The 24,701-nt window shown below is 40.9% G+C and overlaps 1 protein-coding gene across 5 annotated transcripts in view; it reads left to right on the top strand.

The window, feature by feature from the left end:
- The window catches only part of KHDRBS2 (KH RNA binding domain containing, signal transduction associated 2), a 430,380-nt gene that overhangs the window by 212,563 nt on the left and 193,116 nt on the right, over positions 1 to 24,701 (top strand). For all 5 annotated transcript variants that reach the window (XR_008933669.1, XR_008933671.1, XR_008933670.1 and 2 more), the window contains exon 4: positions 7,192 to 7,338. Coding sequence is in view for 2 of the 5 variants with exons in the window: in XM_056856626.1 (XP_056712604.1) it covers positions 7,192 to 7,338 (147 nt within the window). In the remaining 3 variants the exon portion in view is untranslated. The remainder of the gene's footprint in view (positions 1 to 7,191; positions 7,339 to 24,701) is intronic.

Below are 24,701 nucleotides of genomic sequence, written 5' to 3'. Positions count from 1 at the left end.
AGGTGAGCTGATCTCTATTGGCTGGAGATCAGTTGTAATAGCGGGAGATCTTCTGCTATTACCTGGAGGTTGGCAACCCTAAGCTGATGACATCAGCAGCTTCCCCATGGCTGCAGCTGCCTCCACCTGCCAGGGCTTGCCACCACCATTGTCAGTGACTCCCTAACTAAATTCCTCACATAGCCTTTTCAGGAATCAGAAGGGGCTGCTAGGGAAGGAGAAGAAAGCAAGGAATGGTCTGCTTCCACCAGCAGTAAACTGGTAGAATCCAACCTGGTAAAAGTAGCACTAATTTCTCAAAGCCAGCCTTAAATGCTTAGAATCTAAAAAACACTTCTCACCATATGCTGACACAGATCCAGATCTGGAAATTCCTTCATGAAAACCCTTGCCTATATCACTTGCTGGTTCAGCAATTATCAGCATATAATCTGGTGGGCATTCAAATATCTGTCTGAAGGCATGTCTGAAGGCATGTTGTCTGCTGTACACTACTTTAATTGTATGTGTTTTCAGATATACATTCCCATGCATGTTAATAGCCACATGTAACTAGATTCAAGCCTGAAGTCTCCCTGGAAGCTAAAATGACTAAACCAAGGCTACCATTCTTTGGTCACATTCTGAGAAGACAAGAGTCACTGGAAAAGACAATAATGCTAGGAAAAATTGAAAGAAGCGGGAAAAGAGGAAGACCCAACATGAGATGGACTGACTCAATCAAGGAAACCAGGTCCCTCAGTTTGCAAGATCTGATTCTGAGCAAGGCTGCTAATGACAGGATGTTTTGGAGGTCATTAATTCATTGGTTACCATAAGTCGGAAATGACTTGACAGCACTTAAAACACGCACAACTACATTCAGTGAATTGGATGGTGTTATGGATGCCATTTGGGTGAAGGAATTATACCTGTACTAATTAACTTGTTACACTACGGTTGTATTTGATTCGTAGTTTACATTTCTCAGGCCAAGAACATTACAATCTGCTGGTAACTGAGGAGGATTGCACATACAGCTCTTCAGCAGGTAGCTGAAGCATTTTTGCTTCTCATTTAAATAAATTTCTGCCCAAGTGGCATTAGAATTAAGCTGAAAAGGTGATGCTGTGGTGCTCTAGCAAACCAGAAGACTGATGGGGGGGGGAATGATTTTTTTTTCCAATTCTGAGTATCTCTGAGTTGCCCATTTCATTATTTTAAGGAGTTTCCTCGGGGAGTACAACTGGAGTAATCAGTTCCTGAGTAAGAATGTCACAGAAGAAGTAGAACAGATCTATTGGCAATCCGGTGGGAAAATAATGTGCCACTTCTGTAGTATGAAGAGTTAAACAATAGCATCAGACTCGGGCTTTGTTTCATGCTCCTGCTCCAGATTCCTAACTGAAGGACTTGCTACTTTTATAGGGTTCATCAGACACACACCATCACATTATCATTCAGAAAGCTCTGTCACACATGAATGCCAGCAGAGCAACGGACGTAAAAGATGAGAAGCGGTAAGCATAGCTCAGGGCAATGTTGCGCTCTCACTCTCCTCTCTACACAGCACATAGTTGTTACTCCCAAGTTCATAACTAGAAACATCAGCCTTCTGGAGACTTTTAACTCCCCCCCACCCCAATACTTTGCTTTTCTCCATCCAATAACCCACTCGTAGAATGCACGGTTGCATTTGCTGAAGTCATAAATGGTTGTCTTGAAGTTTCCTCTATGTTGGATGACTTCCATGTTAATCACGGCCAGTAAACACACATAAAATTACAAGGACACTGTTAGGAATAAATTGTATTACATAATATGCATGTGACCCTGTTGGTCTTGATACACTGGCAATGTTCCAGGTGGCAGAAAAGAATATTAGTAGTATAACTGTGCAATTGACCGTAAGCAGTAATTCTGCAGACAGCTGAGGAATCTGATCTTGTTCATGTATTTATTTATTTGCTGATCTTGCTTTTCACGCTTTTTTAAAGAAAGAAAAAACAAGCAGCACATTTTATTACCTCATATAAAGTAATGAAAAATGTCAAGCCATCTCAGTAATTCACATGGGGGCGGGGGAAATAAAGTCATGTGATTTTGTGGTTTGTGGAGAGGAAGGAAGACCTCATGTATTCATGATGTAAAGGTATGTGTTTTCAAGACTGGTTGACTGGGAAGGCAGAGTGAATGTGTGTGAATGTGTATGGGTGTGCATGGGCCAGTGTGTGCATATGCATTTTTAATTGGAATTGTTTAGAACTTCTAAGTCAGATCCTAAGACTCTCTACCCGCTATGTTTTCAGACACATATTCAGAACACTTAGCGTAGGTGAATGACTCTGAACTCTATAGTTCTTGGTGAGTCTGGAGTGTTGATTACCCTGATGCAGCTGGTTGAGTTTCCTTTGTTCTGCCATCAGAGAAAGGACGTTTTTAAAAGACCTAATCCCAAGGAAATGAGAGTATACCAACAGCACAGGAGTACATAGCAACAGACACATAGCTGACATCCACCCACTACAGAGAAACAAGTTAAGCTGAAGTCAGGGGTTTAGTCGCTGTCCTGACAAGATGACCTGATCAGAAGGCATAGAGAGTTATCCTGGATTATTTGTATTATTTTATGTAAAGCTTTAGCACTGTTTGCTTTCCAAGTCTTAGACCTCACAAATATATCATGTCTTGACAGTCTACTAGTTTTGAATGGACAAGCCAGGGAGGCAGCTGTGTTATGTTATCTCTGTATGATTTTTTTTGTCACACCTGAAGTCTCTGAATTTAACAGAATATAGGCATATTCTTTCCTGCATTTTCTGTTCTTCACATGGCCCACTGGATAAATTGGTCTATATTGACAACTCAGTCCTCAACATGTGTCTTCAGAAAGAAGTCTCCTCTCAATATGTTCAATCTAGTGAGTTATTCCTTAGTAACCCACAATGTAGAGACTCTGACTTTGTGGATAATGAAAGGGCCATCAAGTCTTTAGGAAAAGAAATGCCAAGACCTCTATTGAAAAATATTGCCTTGTGCAAACTGGCAAAGGATTCAGGTGTATATGACTTGGGGGTTCTCTTGAGCCTCTGACCAGAATCAAAGAAAAGTATGATTATAAATAATTGTGACATTTTCCTGAGACTAGGCACCACCGCAAGGGATTTTCCATCACAAATTCCTGTTTCCTCCACCACACTGTAGAAAGAAACAGGAATAAAAACATTCTAGAAACAGAATCTGGAACTGGGTATAAACACATCTAAGTCTGGGACAAAGTGGCAAGCTTAACACAACAAATGTCAAACCAGAGAATCCAAGCCAGTGTCAAACAGGAGAATCCAATGCAAATGAAAAAGCCCATTGCAAACCAATTTTCACAAATAACACAATGTTGCAAAACCCACAAAACCAATTTCAAAGGGCAGAACCAAAGCCAACCCAACATGGCAAGCAAATACCAAGCCCTGGCAATACAATATAGTAAAAATAAAGTAAAAACATTTCTGGGAGCCTTAAAATGCTGGCTGCTGGTATTCTGGTTACTGCTGAATATTGCCACGATTTTCCTGGATCCATTTCCTGGTATCTCAAAAAATCCCAGATACCATCTGGAAACCCAGATATATCTGGAAAATGCTGATACGGTATTTTTCAGATATATATTTGGACCAGAATATCTGAATGCACATCTCTAATCTAGACCCGGCAGCAGATTCAGCTGGGATGCTGTAAAGTATTTTTAAGCTTAGTTACCCAGAGAAGTGAATTTAACCAAAACACTGATACTTTTCAAATGAAACAGAGATTGTGTGTACTGTGACAATTGTGTGTAGTGCATTCTTGTCATACACATGGTAAAACATAAGGGGCTACAGAGAGGACCAAGTATTAGTTATTCATACTCTGAGTGGAGGGCTAGAGAGCATCTTTGATTGAGGTCCCATGGTCATTCTGTCCTGAGTTTTACAGGTGTAGCCACTGCCTGCGGTCTCTTCTTGACCAGTTTTATGGAGCCACTGAGTTAGAGGCAAATGCTCTAGGTGATAGCTAGTCATTTAAGTTATGAAGAGATTGCACTATTTCAACTAAAAAGAGCATGGAAGAGAAGAATTGGTCTCAGAAGATGCATGTATTGATTACATTCTCTCAATCCCCTCCTAGGACAATTTGTAAAGGGAGTTGAAAGGGTGGTTGACACATCTAAATACTTATTTAAGCATGTACCACACAACATGGATTTCATCTGAATGTGCATTTGAATACATATTTCTTTATTAAAACATATCCTGCCTTTCTTTGTGGTTCATAACAAAGCAATGTCAATAAATCACATACATTATAATGTGCATTTGGATGTACTCCTCTAAACAACTGATTTTTTTAAAAGAGTCTATACTTCTCAGTATCAATAATCAATATAGGAAGATTAAGCATGCTTAAATCCAACTGAAATCAATGAGAGTTAAGCACTGATTTCGGTGAAATGTCCACTGAATATTTTTTTGGATTGCGCTCAATATGTGGAGGCACTGTGGATGTGCTGAGAATTTATTTCGGTCTTTAAAAGTCTACTGAAATGGATCCTAAACAGTGCAACTAGAGTTGTGCTAGAGAAAGGCAACTTCCCCACCTTCCCCACTGAAATTATGGTTTTTAAGATTTAGACCCAAAGGAAAAATGAGGGAGGAGGCAAACTGGGAATCTGCAGCAGGTTTTTGGTAGATATCACTATCCCCTCCTCTGCAGATGGAAAAGCTGTTCCTTTGAAAAAGCTGCTGCTGTACTAACAGAATAGTTCCAAACCATTGGGTTAATATGCATTATTCTCTCACAAAAAATATCAATGACTATGTTTTCTTAACTAAGGATATCTTTTGTATTTTTTTTTTTTAAGCACAGGGCAGAAAAATGATTCTCTGGGTCAGTGAGCATTTTCTGGTTCTATAGTTGATATTAAATGAGCTTTCTGTTCTTCGTTCTTCAATTACTAAGTTTTCTTTGGAAAAAGAAATTTTCCAAATAGCACCTCTCAGTTCACAAATGTGTACTTTTGGGGTACATGAAATATATTTCAAACAGGAGTATGAGACAATGTGGAGAAAGTGATAACAGGGAAATGGGATATAAGATTAAACAGTCTACCATTAAAGAACTACTATATTATAAGGAAATATCTTTGCACATTTAAAATTACCTTTGTTTAAAACTTGTTTCCCTTTTTCTTCCAAAGGTATTTTGCGTGTGTGTGTGTGTGTGTGTGTGTGTGTGTGTAAATTGCCTTCAAGTCACAGCCAACTTATGGCGACCCCTTTTGAGGTTTTCATGGCAAGAGACTAACAGAGGTGGTTTGCCAGTGCCTTCCTCTGCACAGCAACCCTGGTATTCCTTGGTGGTCTCCCATCCAAATACTAACCAGGGCTGACCCTGCTTAGCTTCTGAGATCTGACAAGATCAGGCTAGCCTGGCCCATCCAGGTCAGGGCTATCCAGAAGATACAAAACAGAAAATAGTTCTCCATGCTGTTCATTCAGCATTGCAGCTTACTACTGACTGGCATTGATTTTAGCTTGTTTGATTATATTAGAATTTTAGGTGCTGGAATTTAGGTGCTGGGTTTTCTGTTTTATTGTGTAATCATTCTGACACCTGCTTTTAAACCTATTCTGTAGAAGTGTGTTAAATAAATGTGGAAATAAATCTGTCCTGTGGAAAAGCAGCACCTTTTTTCTCTTGGAAACCTCCACCACAAGAGGCAGAACCTTTTATGCTGGCCTTCACACTACATTTTCCAAATGGGGATCCATGTAGGACAGTGGTTCCCAAACATTTTGGGCCACCGCTCCCTTGGTTCCACAAACTCAACCTCAGTGTCCACTACCCTATCCAACAACACAGTTGAAGGGGCCCACCTCTATCACCCCCCTGCTGCCCCCTTTCCTCTTAGTGCCCCTTTAGGTAATCCCACCGCCTCCCAGAGGGTGGTTCTGCCCACTTTGGGAACTACTGATGTAGAATATAACTAGACTGAGAGGATAACAAGTATTGGAATTAGACTAATCTAGCTGAATATTCATGTTTACTTATATGGTTAGATCACTTATCATGAGGTTGATGAAGATGAAGTTCTACAAACAATTCTTAACTTTGGGATGTTCAGTTTTCAAACCAGAAAACTAGTGTAGTATAGCAGCAAATATACTTGGAGCCAGTGTGGTGTAGTGGTTAGAGTGTCTGCTTAAGATTAGGGAGATCCAGGTTCAAATCCCCACTCTGCCCTGGAAGCTTTCTAAGTGACCCTGAGCGAATCTCGCACTCTCAACCTAACCTGCCTCACAGGGTTATTGTAAGGATACAATGGGGAAGAAGAGAATAATGTAAGCCTCTTTGGATCTATTTTGGGGAGAAATGTGGGATATAAATATTTATACGTAAATTGAACGTAGAAAACATTGGTCCAAATACTTGTTGATCTGTCTTTCAACCCAGATTCCCATGTCCTGGCACTCTACCACTCTACCACTTTCCTTTACAATATCGTGCAATGTCCATCTTGCTGGAAACATTTTGACATATAGGTTGTTAAGTTTCTGCCTTGAAGGGATCTCTTCTGTTGTGCTGTTTATGATAATGCCAAACAGCTGTTAAAGTGAGAGGGGAAAGAAATCCCGGATCTTCCCCCATCAAATGATCTGCACTATTGTCAAGTGTTTCGATGGCTTTTCCCCCATTCACCACATGATCTTACACCACCAATGTCCATCGCATGTGAGATCACATCCTGAAGGCTGTATTTCAAAACCCCTTTACTAACACATCTAGTTCTCTGAACTGAAGTAATAATCTCCATATCTTATTTGCTGAGTCCATAGTGCTACTTGCTCTGGAAAAAATCCGGAACCTTTGCCTTTAAATGTAAGTTACTACATTATAATAAAATTTCAAAGCATCCCTGAAGTATTTAATGTTTTTTCTTTGCTGATTAAAATCTGTTGTAGATGATTATTCTGGTAATTATGCTGGTTTTTATCACTCAAACACTCAAAAGTGATTTTCAGATCTTCAAGTAATTTATAGCAGATTTTTGCTTCTCAAAGGGTCTTATTTTGTTGAAAGTCTGCCTAGATTATGCCCTTTTGTTGTATTCGCTGTAAATGCTAAATCAATGCAAAGTGCATAGATTTCTATTTCTAAAAATATGCTCTTCCACAGGAAGAAGAATTAAGGAAGAGTGGGGAAGCCAAATACGCACACTTGAGTGATGAACTACATGTATTAATTGAAGTGTTTGCCCCACCCGGGGAAGCTTATTCACGGATGAGTCATGCCTTGGAAGAGATTAAAAAATTCCTTGTTCCAGTAAGTTGCTTGTAGCACGTTTACAAATATACATTTCAATTTATTGTCCAAGGCTTTCACGGTCCAAGTTCATCGGTTCTTGTAGGTTATCCGGGCTGTGTGACCGTGGGTATTTTCTTTCCTGACGTTTCGCCAGCAGCTGTGGCAGGCATCTTCAGAGGATAACCTACAAGAACCGATACATTTCAGTTGTTCTGATGCACTGTGTGAAGAACTTGAAAAGTGTAACCAGTGTTGCTTGTGGGTTTTTCTAACTGTAGGCATTTTTTTGAATGCAGGTTGAAGAATATCACATGCCTACACCATGCTTCCACAATCCTTGGTTGGCGTATTTGACACTGTTTTTATGGCTTGTCAGGTGACCAAGGGGTACTGAGTTTTGTCCTACAAAGCTCTAGGTGGCTTGAGTCCCACTTCAGATATCCAAACAATGGGTACAGAAGGTCCTAAGTTCAATCCCTGGCATCTCCAGTTAAATAGGCAAATAGGTCATGTGCAAGGCCTCTACCTGAGTCACTGCAGAGCCACTGCCGGTCTGAGTAGACAATGCTGACTTTGATGGTCTGATTCAGTAGAAGGCAGCTTCATACAGGTATGTTCATGTGACACAAAAGTATTTCTTCCAACTCAGCCTAGCCCAGAAAATGGCCCCGTGCCTTGATATGCCTGATGTGGCCACCTGGTTCCATGCCAAAGTAACACTGTGACTAGACTACTGTAATGCACTGTACATTGGTTTCCCCTCAAAATCAACTCAGAAATTCCAATTGGTCCAGAATGCTCAACTGTTAGCGGAAGCTAGATGGAACATGCATATTACTCCCATTTTGCAGACCTCCATTAGTTGCCCATTTGTTACTGAGCTCAGTTTAAGGTGTTAGCGATCACAGATAAAGCCTTCTGTGGTCTTGACCACTCTTATTTACAGGACCGCCTCTGTCCCTGTGCTCTGCCACGAAAGCTCTGCTCATGTCAGCCAGGGGTTTCTGCAGGAACCAAGCTGCAAATGGGCAATATCAACTGCCTGCACATGTATTTTCTTGCCTTGTGGAATTGCCTGCCCAAGGAAGTCAGGAAAACTTCCACTCTCCTGGCCTTCCACAAACTATGCAAAACCGAACTATTCAAGAGGGCTTTTCTGCTCAGTCCATAAGGCTGCACAATACAAAATGGCTTCACAAACTTACTTGGATAAATTACTGGGACTTGTGGTCTTTACTACTGTACATGGCATATGCTCCTAGGTGTGTTGCTGGTGTTGTCCTTCGTTCCGAGTTTGGCCAAATGGTTGTTTGCCTTTAAGCTACAATTTAGACTTTTTTTTAAAGCACTGATGGATATCTAGGTTTTTTTTATATTCAGGATTTTGTTTTGTTGTGTGCTTCTACTCCCAAAATGTCAGAAATGAAAAAGAAGCAAGAGATTTGATATCAATCATATCTAATCTGAACTGAGAAAATGGAGATATAAAAATATGTTGTTTAGAGCATTTTTAGTCCACTTTAATTGTGGGTGATTATTTGAGTTTAAAAATATATTCTCTGCGTATTTCAGGTCCTTTTAGGTATGAGCAAAAGAAATGGATTTGACATATTAATATACTTCATGCGAGTTGTTACACCCACATACAGAATAATATTGGTATATTAGGTTGTTTTTCTAAGGGAGCTTGGCTGTAGGTGGAACAATATCCCCTAGAAGCCTTGTCTTCCCTTCCTCGGATGCAGGATATGGTAATGGGTTCTTTGATGAGATCATAATATGCACTGACAAAGAACCTGTCCTTTCTGCCAGGTGACTCCTGGAAATTGTAACAGCAGTACCCACTGCCCCATGCTCTATCCTTAGAATGTTCTGCCTCTGGTACAAGTCACATGTGTATGCCTGAGGAAGGGTGTAACAGCATAAGGTACTAATACGTCCCTTGTAACAGAAGTTTCAAGCATTCTCTGCTGTTAAGTCACATTAACAGTAGCCTCTTAAGCGAGCCTACACAGCTTGATACCCACCAGCCATATATACACCCCACACACCACCAGTGGTTTGATAAGCTTGCAGTTTTTTGCTGCCTGAATGTGGCTGCAAAAAATGTGACTGAGTTATCATTAAATGTCAAATCACAATATGTGGCCTACTGGGCTGCATTTGACTTGGATGACTGAAAGGCGAGTGAGGTTGAACCAGTCAATATTCCAGTCTACTAGGAGGTCTACACTACTTGTCTTTACTTTTAGTAGCCATAAGTAGTGTGTGTCTGCTGTATCCTGCTTTAAGGCCAGTATTTCTTTTCGTTTAAATCTGCTGCAACAAGGGGAGAAAAGAATAGTGTCTGTTTTAAAGACCCAGGGTCTCCATAGCCTGTGATTTGAGTATCTTTGGATATTTGTACTTTGTAATATAACAAACACTGGAAAAAAACCCTCCCAAAGTTGTTATTAGGTTTAGGATCAGGTTTACAGCTTCAATAATCACTGGGAACAAGTAGCAACCTTATTTTATGACTTGTTTGTTAGCTTTATCTCTTGCTGCTTCATTTTAGATTTATAATATAACTAACAGAGCCATTATTAACTGGCTTGTTAAAGTGCAAGCCGAAGGGTCTGGACTGCAGCTTGTGCTTGAGAACTTGGTCTTTGTTTTCTCTCTCTTTTTTTACAGGGCATCTTTAATTTGTTTTATGGGGTCCCGCTGTTTATTTTAAAAAAATCTTATTTATTGTGGCAGCAAGTAGATCGACTTCCATTACTAAACTGAAAGGCTGTAGCCTTTTTAATATGCTGTGTGGATGAGAGCCACTTGCTGTAATAGACTGGACAGCTGGAATGAGACCTTATGGGAGATCTGTGGCTGCTGCCAGACGCAAAAGTCCTGTCTCCTTAGTATTCCCCTCTAACGTCTAGAAATACGCAATGTGTGAACTGGCTTCCTCCTACTCCTGAGTCTCACCACCCTCATTCCTCTTCGGTGGCAGTTTCTTGTAGGCTGTGGAAGCTCAGAAACGCTGCTGATGTCATGTCTGCTGTTTTCTATTACTGGGCATTACCAGGAAAAGAACGAGAGGCAGGGCTGCTGTTTTCAGCAGCAGAACTGCACCTGAGGAAGAAAAGTCTGTTCACAGAGGGGAAAGGGAAATTTGATCACATGCCTTGCTTACAAATGTGAAGGAGATGTTGCAGGTGTGGATAAAATTATGGCCAACATTTCAGAGAGAGATCATGAATAGAATAAAGCCTGTTTAAAGTGACACCCTTACCATTTTTGTGTTTGGTGATGTGGTGTCTGGCATGAGTACTTGCCGCAAGCATTGATCATTCCAAAAGATAACAGCATGTGATGTGGTGTAAAGGATTTTTTTAAAAAAAGTTTCAGTAGCAGTGTATTACCCCCCTTCTCCTCTTTGGAGGTTTCCTATATCATGAATCATTGCTAGCTTTCAGGAGGAAGTTGTACAGGCTCCGTATCCATTTTGGTCTATACAGAAGCTATTCAAATGGTTTGGTACTGGTAGGTACTAAAGCTTGATCCCCTGGGAGCATAATTCAAACATTCATAAGGCCACAGGCTAAAAAGATCAAGTTAAATCATCATAGATGTCTTAAGGTGGATTACTGAATTGAGAAACTACCAGTTCAGCATACCAAATGTACGTGGTAATCCTTACAAGCTAAATGGTATGTCATATGGAAATAGGATATTCCCACACTGCTTCTGCAAATGCTAGGAGATTTGATGGACAGTGGGAGGGCATAGTTTGGAGTGTGATGTCACTTCCAGGTGATGTTCTAGGCTGCTTTACCTAGTCTTTACCATACACACATAGGGAAATTTCTAGAGAGTCACTATTTTTTCTCCGCTCCTTAGTTATTTGGGGCAGGAATTACGGCTGGGATGGGGTAATTCCTAGCCTGGGAGTGGGTAAATGGAACGCTTCATGGAATTAAAAAAAAAACCTCCTTGTATTAAGTGGATCATTTAGAACAAGCCTGAGATTTTGGCAACTAAAAGGCCTACAGTGAACAATCTTGATTATCCTAGCATTTTGTAAATGTTTCTACCAGGTACCCTAATTATTATGAGGATTAACTCAAAAGAAGCAAACAACAGTGGATCATGTTATGGAAGCCAGTGGTTGCAATCCAGTAGGTCACATGGGCATAGGCTCTTCATGTTAACTACAGGAAGAGAAGTGCTTTTATGTGGAATTTAGCTTGCAGATAGGGAACTATGTTATGCAGCATGCAGTAAATTTTATTTGCCTTTCCAAATATTCTATTTTTCTGCATTCAGAGAGAATGCCATTAACACTGGCTAGTGTTAGAAGGGATTTATATCTGGGGAATATCCGTTATTTTCAAGAAGAAAAAATCTGCTCAGAGGATTTGCATAAAAGAACACTACCAAAATAAGCTGAACTCAAATATATCTCTTTAGTAAGGGCATTATTTCTGCATTATTGATATAGCCCTGCAACACTGAAAAGCATACAGCCCCCTTTCCACTTTATAAGAATAAAACCTGGCTACTGCTTATATCTGTCTGATCTAGGGTTGCCAGGTCCCTCTTCACCACTGGTGGGAGGTTTTTTGGGTGAAGTCTGAGGAGGGTGGGGTTTGGGGAGGGCAGGGACTTCAATGCCACAGAGTCCAATTGCCAAAGCAGCCATTTTCTCCAGGTGAGCTGATCTCTATCGGCTGGAGATCAGTTGTAATAGCAGGAGATCTCCAGCTAGTACCTGGAGGTTGGCAACCCTATTTCTGGCATCAACCCTAGGCTGATCTCTCACTATGATGTGGGATGACAGTAACTGTAAGGGGCCTTTCGGAGTAGCAGCATCTCTTTGTACTGCAAGGTACATTGGGGAGGGCTGTGGCTCAGTGGTGGAGTATCTGCTTGGCATACACAAGGTCCCAGGTTCAGTCCCTGACATCTCCAGTTAAAGGGACTAGGCAAGTAGGTGATGGGAAAGATCTCTGTCTGAGACCCTGCCAATCAGAGTAGACAATACTGACTTTGATGGACCAAGTGTCTGATTCAGTATAAGGGAGCTTCGTGTGTTCATTTGTTCAGGGTATTATGAAAAGCACTTCTGGTCCTTTTAGAAATCTCCTTACACCTTTGAATAGAACCAGAATTCAAAAGCAAGGTTTTTGTTTTGTTTTTGGTATCCAAAGTTTTTCTTTTTAAATAATCTTTCCCTCAGACATTTTAATGGTACTGGGTTATTCATCCTCTAGTAAACAGCGGCTCCTCCTTCTGAGTTATACAAGTAGTTCATAGGTTAATATGCTGCCCAGATATCACTGCCTCAATGGTATCTTTGGACCCTTGTGTTAGGGATTCTCTAGCTCTATTTTCTGAAAGTTTATTTGTCAGAGATTTACTGTGTGACAAGTATTTTAAACTATGACTTCTTGGGTAAAGGGTCATTTCCTTTCCTCCTGCAAAATATTGATGTCAGCAAATAACTATATGCTGTATCTGTAGTGGGTGGACATCTCTGGCCCTTTTCAAAACCTGCAATAACCAGTGGACATGTTTTATATTGTGCCTGACCCTCAGAGAACCAAGTATTTTTCCCCTTTTCTGTTTTAGCCCAGAACTTTCATTTTTCTCTAGGCCTTCTGTGTATTTAATAAGGACACTATATCTCCCCAACTGAGACTTTAATTTGCCACTGCTGTAATAAGATATTTTTTAAGCTTCTGACACCATTGTCTCTGCTATTTTGAAAACTATCAATGCAATCCTGAACACATCTATAACCTTCTAAATCCATTGATAGGGTTTCCAACCTCCAGACTCAATGCAAGTCTAAGAAAATATAAGATAAATGAAATATAACAGTTATTTTTCTCTTTTATGTTGATATTAAGTGAGCCAATCGTGCTGTGGGTTATTTAAGTCTATACTATTTCAGCGCAGGTATTTGTTATTTATAACCTCCAGGTGGTAGCTGGAGATCTGCTATTACAACTGATCTCCAGCCAATAGAGATCAGTTCACCTAGAGAAAATGTCCGCTTTGGCAAATTGGACTCTATGGCATTGAAGTCCTTCCCCTCCAGAACCCTGCCCTCCTCAGGCTCTGCCCCCAAAACCTCCTGCCGGTAGCGAAGAGAGACCTGGCAACCCCATCCATTGAAATCAGTGGTCTTAGAATGGAATAACTTTGCTTAGGGCTGCACTGCATGCTAAGTAAGTATGTGTAAATCCGGCTGTCAAAATGACTACTTTACATGTTGTCACCCTTGTGCCAGTGATATGAAACATGATTTGTATTTTTAGACTGCAATTATTGCTCTGTGCAAAGGAGAAATCTTTTTCCCCCCTTTATTTTTCTATATAGGGGGGATACAAAGGGAAAAAAGGGGGAAATAGGGTTATCAGCAATACAATTAAAGAGACAGAAAGTTAAAAAAGGCAAATCAAACTGATTACATTGCCATGCTGTTCAATGCAGCAAAGGAGGCATCTTAAGCAACTTTGTTGGCTCACCTAATAACGCAGTGTGGGTACCTGGACAGACCTTCTCCCAGTACTTCTGTGTACTCACACTGATTTTGAATTACAAAGGAGCAACATCTTTCTTTCTTTCTTTCTTTCTTTCTTTCTTTCTTTCTTTCTTTCTTTCTTTCTTTCTTTCTTTCTTTCTTTCTTTCTTTCGTTATACATGGGATCTATTGTGTTTGTTCTGTTGGAAATCACCCTGAGCCTGTCAGTGCTGGGGAGGGCAGAGTATAAATTAAATAAGTAAATAATATCTTTTCAAAATATTGTCTGAGGCTTTCACGGTCAGAGTTAATCGATTCTTGTAGGTTATCTGGGCTGTGTGACCTGTCTTTCAGTTGGGGGAGATGGAAGGAAGCAGTGGTATATGACATATTGAGCTTGAATGAAGAATTGAACCATGGATGAAATTATCAGAAGCATTCCCAGCTCATTCACAAGCTTAGATAGGTTTTACTTTTTTAAAAAAATTGGGTTCTCTTATGTATTTACACATTCTAGGGTATAGATTTCCCATCAGATGACTGATCAAGGGCAATGCAGTGCTATGTAGATATTAAAAAGCATATACTGTGGTATAAATACCATGTTAATGGTCATCATTTTTCCTCAGTGGAAACAACTAACGCTTCAGTTGCAGCTTGTAAGAGGAAGAAATTGCCTTCAGCTCCTGAAAATGAGCAAAAGCTGTTCATAACAGCTGGCCTTTTGTCTCTAAATTTCATTGCTCAGTCTCTCTGGTAACTTGCATCCGGGGAAGTACTGACTACTTATCTGGCATGAAAAACAGTCCTCTTATCAGTTGGTATACAACAAAGGATTTAAGATGCCTTCTGTGTAGAAATGGCTGGCAGAATGTCCAGAAAGTGTACCAAGGAGACTCAAGAAAGGGGGACTCCAGTGGCTGCCAGACCTGGCCATCATCCCTTGCTGCTCTCCCCTCTCATTGCATGGTACTACCCAGGAGCACCAAATGCTTGTGGCTTTCTTTTTCTCCAGGCATCTTTCATCCTCTTTCTAACTTGCAGTTTTTGATGATTACTTTAATGGATTTATCCCTACAGGGGTGTTTTAATTATTTTTGGGTTTTGTGGCTGTAGAGTATCTTATTTAATAACAGAAAGACAGGATATAATTTTTCTAAAATTAAAACATCTTTTTTAAGCCTAGAGAAGGAGAGAAAGAACAGTTGTTACAGTTGCTGCTATAGCTGATGCTCCATAAGGCATCCACAGTTAATAGTTGGTGCTCAGCTATAGCTGGGCAGAGGGTTAGATGTGAACACATGAACACATGAAGCTGCCTTATACTGAATCAGACTCTTGGTTCATCAAAGTCAATATTGTCTACTCAGACCGGCAGCAGCTCTCCAGGGTCTCAGGCAGGGCACTTCTCCATTCACAACTTCTTTGAAATTTCTGGCTCAAATCCAACTGCCTTCAGAGTGCATCATTCTGGGACAATGGAGATCACTGGAGGAGACAGAGAATCTTAAGAGGCTGTGTGGTGTAGTGGCTAAGAGCGGTGCTTTGGAGCGGTGGACTCAGATCTGGAGAACCGGGTTTGATTCCCCACTCCTCCACATGAGCGGCGGAGGCTAATCTAGTGAACTGGATTTGTTTCCCCACTCCTACACACAAAGCCAGCTGGGTGACCTTGGTCTAGTCACAGTTCTGATAGAGCTCTTTCAGCCCCACCTACCTCACAGGGTGTCTGTTGTTGGGAGGGGGAGGGAATGTGAGCAGGTTTGTTTCTGCCTTAAGTGGTAGAGAAAGTTGGTGTATAAAACCAACTTTTCTTCTTCTGCTGCTGCTTCTTCTTCTTAAAATGGGGCTGGCTTTTTATTTCCATTTCCCTTCCTATCCTGCAAAAGAAATTGCTGACCAGAAGCAAAATTTCACTTATTTCTGGGGAAAACAGGGTTAATCTAGCATGCGCAAACTGCAAAGTATTAGCAATCCAAGAACTACATCTGGATATGAATTTCAACTGGCTCAGTCTTTGAGAATCTTTATCATAAATATTCTTTTGCCTCAGATGTAGGTGTCAGGAAGCCACTATGTGTATCAGTATCTTGATCCATGTACCATGTTAGATCTTCATTGTAGCAATCCAATATATAACACAAAGGAATTAAAAGGATGATTTTTGTGTTCATCATCATCTAATACTGTTGATTTACAAACCTTACAGTGTGATATTTGATACTTCAAAGTGTCATGAGTTGTTCAAAAAGACAGCCTATTGTTTCAGACAACCTGTTGTCCAGGTCCATATGAATGTAAAACTGTACAAATATAGGATCCAGGATGTTTATAGTGAGTTGCATGAAAATTTTATTTGTGCTCATTAAGTTCATGGAATGTAGAGTACTTTGATAAGACCTTTTCAGATATTCAGTTTTGCCATTCCAACCATGTATAATAGGTACATAAGCTATCTGTCAGGCATGGGCCTGTGAATGGTATGTGGTGGTTTTGTCAGGTGCTGGCCAAGGTCGCTGTGCTATGCCGCTCTTGGGATGTTTAGACTGTTTAGACTGTATTCTGTGGGAAACTACCTCCAGCTCCTTACTAGTATCCTCTTGATTCTCAGCTTCTGCTACCTGTAGAGTTTTCCTAATAAATAATAATTTATTAGTTTTCCTAATAAATCAGCTTACGTTGGACTGTCTATCAAGTCTGTTTATGAGTTTACCACGGGACTAGAGCTCATATTAGGATACTAGTGAAGGTCAATTGTACAACCCATGGCATATATAGAAAGCAGGCCAGCTCAGAGTACCATGGCAACCCCCCTCCCCAGAGCAAGTTCGGAGCTGGAGGTAGTTTCCCACAGAATACAGTCTAAACAGTCTAAACATCCCAAGAGCGGCATAGCACAGCGACCTTGGCTAGCACCTGGCAAAACCACCACATACCATTCACAGGCCCATGCCTGACACTATCCTGATATGTGCAATCACCATTTTGCTTGAATGGGGCAATGCGTGTATTTCCATCTGCACATAAATTTGCTGTGTGTAAACAGAATCCCAAATTTTGAGGGAATGGGTTCACACATACCAACGATTTATGTGCAATGACTCATTCACACAAAATGGCAACTGTGCACATTGCAAGGATTGTGTGTAGCACATACGCTCGTAATGTATGGTTGGAGAACCAAAACAGAATGTTTGTAAACAGCTATAGTTCTTTCCACTGATGTCACTGGGAAAACACATTCCCTCCTGTAAACCTCCCCACCCTAGTTGGAATGATATTCTCAGATACCACACCCTCACCTGATAGAGCCAAATTTCAGCCTGAAAAAAGTGTTCAATTCTAGTGGTAATGAAAGTCAGAAACAGGCTAGAGGTGATGAAAAGCACAATACATATCTAGCTCTATTTTTTCCCATTCAGTTGGGATGAAATTCTCAGGGATTATCCCTGCTGAATTTCAGAGAGAGTAGAGAAAGGTTCTACATATTAAAGGTCATTAAAATAATCCCTGAACATGGAGGTGTTTTGTTTTGTTTTTGTCAAAAACCTAAATTCTTCATGCTAGTGTTCTTCTATGTCAGCTGTGTTGGCCACTCATAGGTCTTTTATGCATGGGTACTTTGACTCACGTTCACTCCTGGACTGCAGCTGTATCCTCATGACACACTATTTGAGATTAATGACTAACCATTTTTGGAGATGGAGGGATGGACTATATGGACCTTTGGACTGGTCCAGCAAAGCAGCTCTGGCATTCTTAAAGATAACTATCCACAGCTCTTGCAATTGAGGTTTGCCAGCTCCATTTCCATTTCAAAAGTTCTGGATTTTTGTGTCATCTTCAGTTTCGCGGCACAGATTTCTATGTCTCTGCAGCATCTATTTCTGTAGAAGTTGTAAAAAGCACTTGCAGAAAAAGGATTATTTTACTGCTGACACTCTTGGCAAGTGAATGAGGAGGAACTGGGAGTCTGCTTTCATAGGCCTGATGAATCATAGATCAAAATTTTCTGCCCATAGACGCCTGTGTTAAAAGTCAGAAGAATAGTAATCTCCGGGGATCCCGACAACCAGAAAGCATAGAGATCATTTCTGGCCCAAGAGAGATTGGAAAAACTTTGAAAAATAACCATGCATTGTGAATCGGCAGATGTCACTATAACAGAACAAAATATACCAAGTTTTGGCTTGACGCAGCTTGCAGTTTTTTCTATGATTTATGCTAAATCTTATTCTTTCTGAAATTACTCATAACAGCATGGACGCAGAAAGCACTTTGGATTATGCTTGTTCCAAATTCTCTCTTTTAGCATCTGGCTTTGGTACAAGACGTTTATTCTCAAAGTTTTAGAAGCAGAATAGACAAGGGACCAGCTTGTGAGCCAAGCTAAAGGAAGGTATAGTTAATAGTGGCGATAGCATAAGCCTTTTAAAATTGTTTTCTGCAGTCACAAATCTGACAGACCATTTTGCTGCAGCACTTTGAGTGTGCTGCTATGATGCAGATTATAAAATTGTACGAGTCCCTGTTATGCTGTTTTCTACCTGCATGAGAGTCTTGGCTTAACAGATTCCATCTGTTTCTGCACCACAGAGGATGTGTTATGGTTTGTTTAAAGATAGCCATGTTTTCAGATGGCTAATCAGTTATCCCAAGGAACTCATCACTTGCCATGACTAGAAACCTTATTGTTTTCTTCCCCTTGGTTTATTTGATGCTATATGCCTATAGCCAACTCCTCTCTTCTATAGTTAGTAATATCTTCTTCTTGGATTCGTATCCAGTTGTAAAACTGGGTGTTATGCTTTATATTTGGCCAAAAACTCACCCCCTTACTTATCCTCCAAATTATTTAAGAGATTTTAAAATTTATTTTATTTTGTTTTCCAACATTTATATCCTGCTTTTCTACCTTCACCAGGGCCACCCAGGCAACTTATACATAGTAAATCACATTTTAAAACCATTAAAACCAACCAAACAACACATCATTTAAACTTTTAAAACCAGAACTAAAATCATGCAAAGACATTACAAAAAATTAAAATATTTAAAACAGTTAAAACATTGGACAAGAAAGAGGAAGCACTGAGGGAACCCCAAATGAAACAAATAAGTCTTTACCCCCAAAGGAAATCCCACCTTTCCTAAGATATTCTCATAGCCAATTCTTCCTCTGTTTAAAGTTTTCCCATAATACGTCATTTCAGCCATCCTTGTATCTAGAGGTTTAGCATGAAACAGTTTTTCAAATATCCAAACGGCATCAAATGGAAACAAAACTAGAAAATATTGTCGAAGGCTTTCACTGTCAGAGTTCATTGGTTCTTGTAGGTTATCTGGGCTGTGTGACCGTGGTCTTGGTGTTTTCTTTCCTGACGTTTCGGCCGCAGCTGTGGCAGGCATCTTCAGAGGAGTAACACTGAAGGACAGTGTCTCTCAGTGTCAAGTGTGTAGGAAGAGTAATATATAGTCAGAAAGGGTTTGGGTTTGAGCTGAGTCATTGTCCTGCAAAGTATTAAAGGTAATGTGCAAATCATTGTCCTGTAAGTATCAAGTTAATGTGCTAATGAGGGTGTGGTATGTTAATGTGGAACCATTGTATCCTGAAGTGATCTGTTAACATGTGGAATTCAAGGCTAATATGCATGGCTATTGTGGACTGTAATCTTTATTAGTCTGGATGTTTTCAGGAAGCCAAGCCTTATTCATTCTTAAACTCTCTTCTTTTCTGTTAAAGTTGTGCTGCTGTTTATGAATTTCAATGGCTTCTCTGTGAAATCTGACCCCCTCACCTCTGCAGGAATATATCGTATACCTTGCAGTTGTGGACAAGTTTACATCGGGACCACAAAACGCAGCATACAAACAAGGATAAAAGAACATAAAAGATACTGCAGACTTGGCCAACCTGAGAAATCAGCAGTGGCTGAACATGGACTGACCCAAACAGGACACAGGGTCTTATTCCAAGACACTGAAAGACTGGACAATTCTACCAACTATTTTGTCAGATTGCACAGAGAAGCCATTGAAATTCATAAACATCAGCACAACTTTAACAGAAAAGAAGAGAGTTTAAGAATGAATAAGGCTTGGCTTCCTGTCCTGAAAACCTCCAGACTAACAAAGACTACAGTCCACACTAGCCATGCAGATTAGCCTTGAATTCTATATGTTAACAGATCACTTCAGGATACAGGGGTTCCACATTAATATACCACACCCTCATTAGCACATTATCTTGATACTTACAGGACAATGATTAGCACATTACCTTTGATACTTTTTGCAGGACAATGACTCAGCTCAAACCCAACCCCCTTCTGACTATATATTACTCTTCCTACACAACTGACACTGAGAGACACTGTCCTTCAGTGTTACTCCTCTGAAGATGCCTGCCACAGCTGCGGCCGAAATGTCAGGAAAAAAAATACCAAGACCACGGTTACACAGCCCGGATAACCTACAAGAACCAAAAAACTAGAAAATGATATAATGTACCTCCATTTAGAATTAATGAGCATTTCCACTCAGTTTGACTATTATCTGTGATGATAGAGGAATGCAGGATACCTTGATTAACACTCAGGGAGGCCCTGATCTCAGAGAACACATTATTTCCCAGGAATGGAACAACAAACTCCTTAGATTTCAGGCTGAAAGGAGAGGCGTTTTCCTTTAGGGCAACAAATAGGATAGAGATGACTTGGATATGACTGGAGGAAGGATGAAAGACAGCCCATGGGGTTGAAACTCAACTTCAGTACAGGTCAAAGTGGAAACCCTCCCAGCAGGGAAAGTGTTAACAATTCTGACACTCTGCGAAAAGGCACACGAACAAGAACTGGGGAATGGGAAGAAATGGAGTGAAGTCTGCCTTGACCAGCCTCTGTTTCAAAATTCCAGTGGGGCTATGTATGTTCCTTAGGTAACACTGCTGACATGTCAGCATAGTTAACCTTATGTTTTTATTTCTTTTCTTAGTTCTGTAGCATCATCTAGTATTTTGACACAGTGTTTCTTGCATTCTTGTGCTCTAGTGAATTGAGATTGTATTTTAGTTTTTTTTTTAAATCTTTTTTCTTCTAGAGATCTCAGACTGTAGTCAAAGATCTCACCCAGGGCACCTGACTGCATGTCCATACATAGATCAGGAATTCCTGACTCAGCTACAGATAGCTGGCCAGGGAAGAAGGTGTCAAGCTGCAAACACACACATGCACACACACACACGGCCACTATTGGCACCTCAAGCCACAGATAGTGAAAGAGAGGGCAGAACTTGAGTGGTGACCACTACTCCTTTTGAGTAGGGCTGCCACTTGTCCATTTTTCACCTGGTCCACACAGGAATTGAAGATCAGCATGTCCAGATGCTGAAAGCTCAGATCTTCAGCTCCTGTGCAGACTTTGCGAAAAATGGATAAAGGAGTTCAAAGGAGTTTATTTCAGGTGGATAGCGTAAAAACTCAATCCACCATTGGGTTGCCAACCTCCAAGTGGTGGCTGGAGATCTCCTGCTATTACAACTCCAGCCGATAGAGATCAGTCCACCTGGAGAAAATGGCCACTTTGTCAATTGGACTCTATGGCATTGAAGTCCCTCCCCTCCCCAAGCTCTGCCCTCCTCAGGCTCTACCCCAAAAACCTCCTACTGGTGGCAAAGAGGGACCTGGAAACCCTATGAGGAGCCAAGGGCCTATGGCCAGGATGCAAGCAGGCCCCTGACAAAACTGTCATCAGCCTTGCTGCTGACACTTGATCCTAATGCTCATATCTGATCCTAAATCTGTGGGCAGAAAAAAAATGGACCACACCAACATTAGCCCCTGGAAAAACGCAGAAAAAGATAAACCAATCTGCTCCTGGCTTCTAATGTTTCCAGGCTGGTTACAGGTTGCAACCATAAAATAAGACCAAGCAGCCACATAGAATTTGGTTTTGCAACAGTGGCCAAGGTTTGCTTCTGAGGAGCCTCTTTCTATAGCAAGCAGATGTGCCCTATGGGACTGAATGGGATTTTCTCAGTCGCTGTCACGCTATGGGGCAGCGCAAGCAAATGTTATATTTGCAGCTAGTATGCCAGATAAAACAGGTAAACTATGGTGTAGTGAAAATTGTAAGCTTGTAAGCTTCTCAGGGCATGGACCTGACTTTTGTTACTGTGTACACACAGTGATGTTGCAGAACCATTAAGTAATTACTAAGCTTCTGGAGCTCATTTCTACAGATTGTGGAGCACGGGTAATTTTCTAAATGTGTTGGCAGTAGCTAGCAGAACATAGGAACTAAACAGATGATTGTTAAAATAGTGTGTCTTATTTGAGGAAACCCTTGGATACCAAGTATAGTTTCCCCCATTTCTGTTTGGAAATAAAAATGTAATAGGCTGGCAGGCGGAAAAGTGGAACGCAAGAACAGGATATCAGCATAATCTGGATGGAAATTGGGGAGCAGATTTGACATGCAGGAGGCAATATAATATTTAAGTCCAGAAAAAATGGCTTCAGGCCATGCAAATTAGATAAATAACAGATGGCTGGAGAATATGGGGCACTACTACAGAGAATGCCATAACAACTTGCTACTGGAAACTTATTCTAAACTGAATAATAGCTCGGTACATTGATTCTGACAATATCCATCAGTACAGGGAACACAAATTCTAGGAAACTACCATTGCCATCCTGAGCAAAGTTATATCCTCCTAAGTCTATTGAAGTTGAGGGGTGCAAATCTGTTTACGATTGCACTATAAGCCAGATAGTAATATGCTGCTTCAGTACAATCAAACTGATGACAATAAATACTTGTAATATGTTCATACATATGTAGTTCCTTGATTTAACCAAAGTAAGATGTACTGATTTTTACCCCAGTATTTTTTAAAAATTGAACTTTAAGAACTGTTTAAGAACTGTTTGGGGGAGGGGCCATGGCTCAGTGGCAGAGCATCTGCTTGGCATGTAGAAGGTCCCAGGTCCAATCCCCGGCTACTCCTGTTAAAGGGACTAGGCAAGTAGGTGATGTGAAAGACCTCTACCTGAGACCCTGGAGAGCCGCTGCCCGTCTGAGTAGAGTAGACAATACAGACTTTGATGGACTAAGGCAGTATAAGGCAGCTTCATGTGTTCATGGACTCACTCAGGCACCTGGATTTGCTGGGTTAGGGCAGGGCTTCCAGACAGACGTAGAAGCTACAGTTTCCACTCTGGTCCACCCTGCCTGCATTAGAAGGGCCTCCTCATCAGTCAGCTTTTGCTTCCCCCATCTGCCCTCCCTCAGTTTCTGTTTTGTGGTTGTGGGTAGTATTTGGGGTACTGTGGCATGCATGTCACAGCCTTTTCACGATGGTTTGGGCAATGGGCCAGATCCAATTTGGAGGGAGGCTGACCTTGCGTGCCTGCCTCCCATGGTTTGGGGACGCTTGTAAGAGGTCTCGGGGATGGGGCCATTCTGTGTTATGCCAAGCTCAGGGGCTGGTGCCTTTCTGTAAACCTCAGGTGGCAAGTGAACCGCACATGGTATATGCCCATGTTGGACCCCTGGACTTGCCATTCCATGCTTGCTTCCCTAGCAGGCGGGCTGGGTGAAAGGCTGGTGTCTTCGGCCAGCAGGTGGGTTACCTGATGCTGGATCCCTGCTTTATGCTGCTCTGGTGCTTCTATGATTGTACTCAGTAAAAGGCTGTGGCCACTTTTCTTCCAAGTCAATGTGGTTTGCTTGTTATTCTTCCCTTCACCCTCTCTCCCTTCCTCGCCCCCTCAGCTTTCAATCCACATTGGCTTGGATCTAGCAACGTGCAAGTGGAAACATAAAAACAACTTAGTGTGGTTCTTGTACAACATCGTGTACAACATCTTGTACAATATCTTGTACAACACCTAGTTTTTTTCTCCCTATATAGTGTAGTGCCTAGAAAGTAGATGCACACAATTTTGCAGAAACTCAAGTGTGGGATATAATAAGTTTGACTTATCACAAGCAGCTACCACAGTCTTTTTCTTGCAGTTCTGCTTTCACAAGACCTCTAATGCAAGTGGAAATTTGGCACTAGCCCTCTTTCTTTAATCAAGCATTAATGCTAATACCCATCAAGGCTGAGAAGCAGAAACTAGCTGGATTCTGCTAGGATTAAGAAAAGAAGCCTGAAGGTCACAGTACTTGCATGCATATGACAAGCCCAGCATGAAAAAAAAAACCCCACCTTTTCATGCCTGCTGAAAACTCCTCCAAATTAAGAGGTCCAGAATATACTGGAAAGAACCAAATGTTTTAACATCATCAGTCATCATATCTCCTAATGGTAAGACAGGGTATGCACAGATAGAGGAAAGCTATAGCAGCAGGGATTTTTCAAAGCCAACTATGAGTGCTTTTGGCTTATGAGATCAAACACATGGCAGAATACATCAGATGATCTAGGGGAAAAATTAGTAAATGGCACATAATTTCCCCATCAAACTGGTATAACTGAAATTAGGTCAGAATTATTTTCCCAACTTTCTGATAAAGCAGGTGTTGTGTCACAAAGATTACAGATTATAAAGACATATTTGGCAGCAAGCAACATTACAAGTTTTAAAACTTCGACAGTCACTAATTATGGTTGAATAAAGAGGAATAAAATTGCCGGAAGGAGAGTTACTTCTACATATTTTCTGGGTTTTGCCACTTTCCAAAATCCAAATGGTAACTATATCACCATATTACAACACTACTGTTATAGCAGTACACTATTATAATAGCAGTGTACAGTGGATTACCCAGAAGAGGAGGGAGGAGGAATATTTTATGCATACCTGAAGACAAAACAGTGATCTGCAGACAACCCCCCCCCCCCGAATCTCATAACCACCCCCTC

Source organism: Euleptes europaea, chromosome 10 (assembly GCF_029931775.1).
Source record: "Euleptes europaea isolate rEulEur1 chromosome 10, rEulEur1.hap1, whole genome shotgun sequence".
NCBI lineage: Eukaryota > Metazoa > Chordata > Lepidosauria > Squamata > Sphaerodactylidae > Euleptes > Euleptes europaea.
This window is presented reverse-complemented; position numbering and strand designations above follow the sequence as displayed.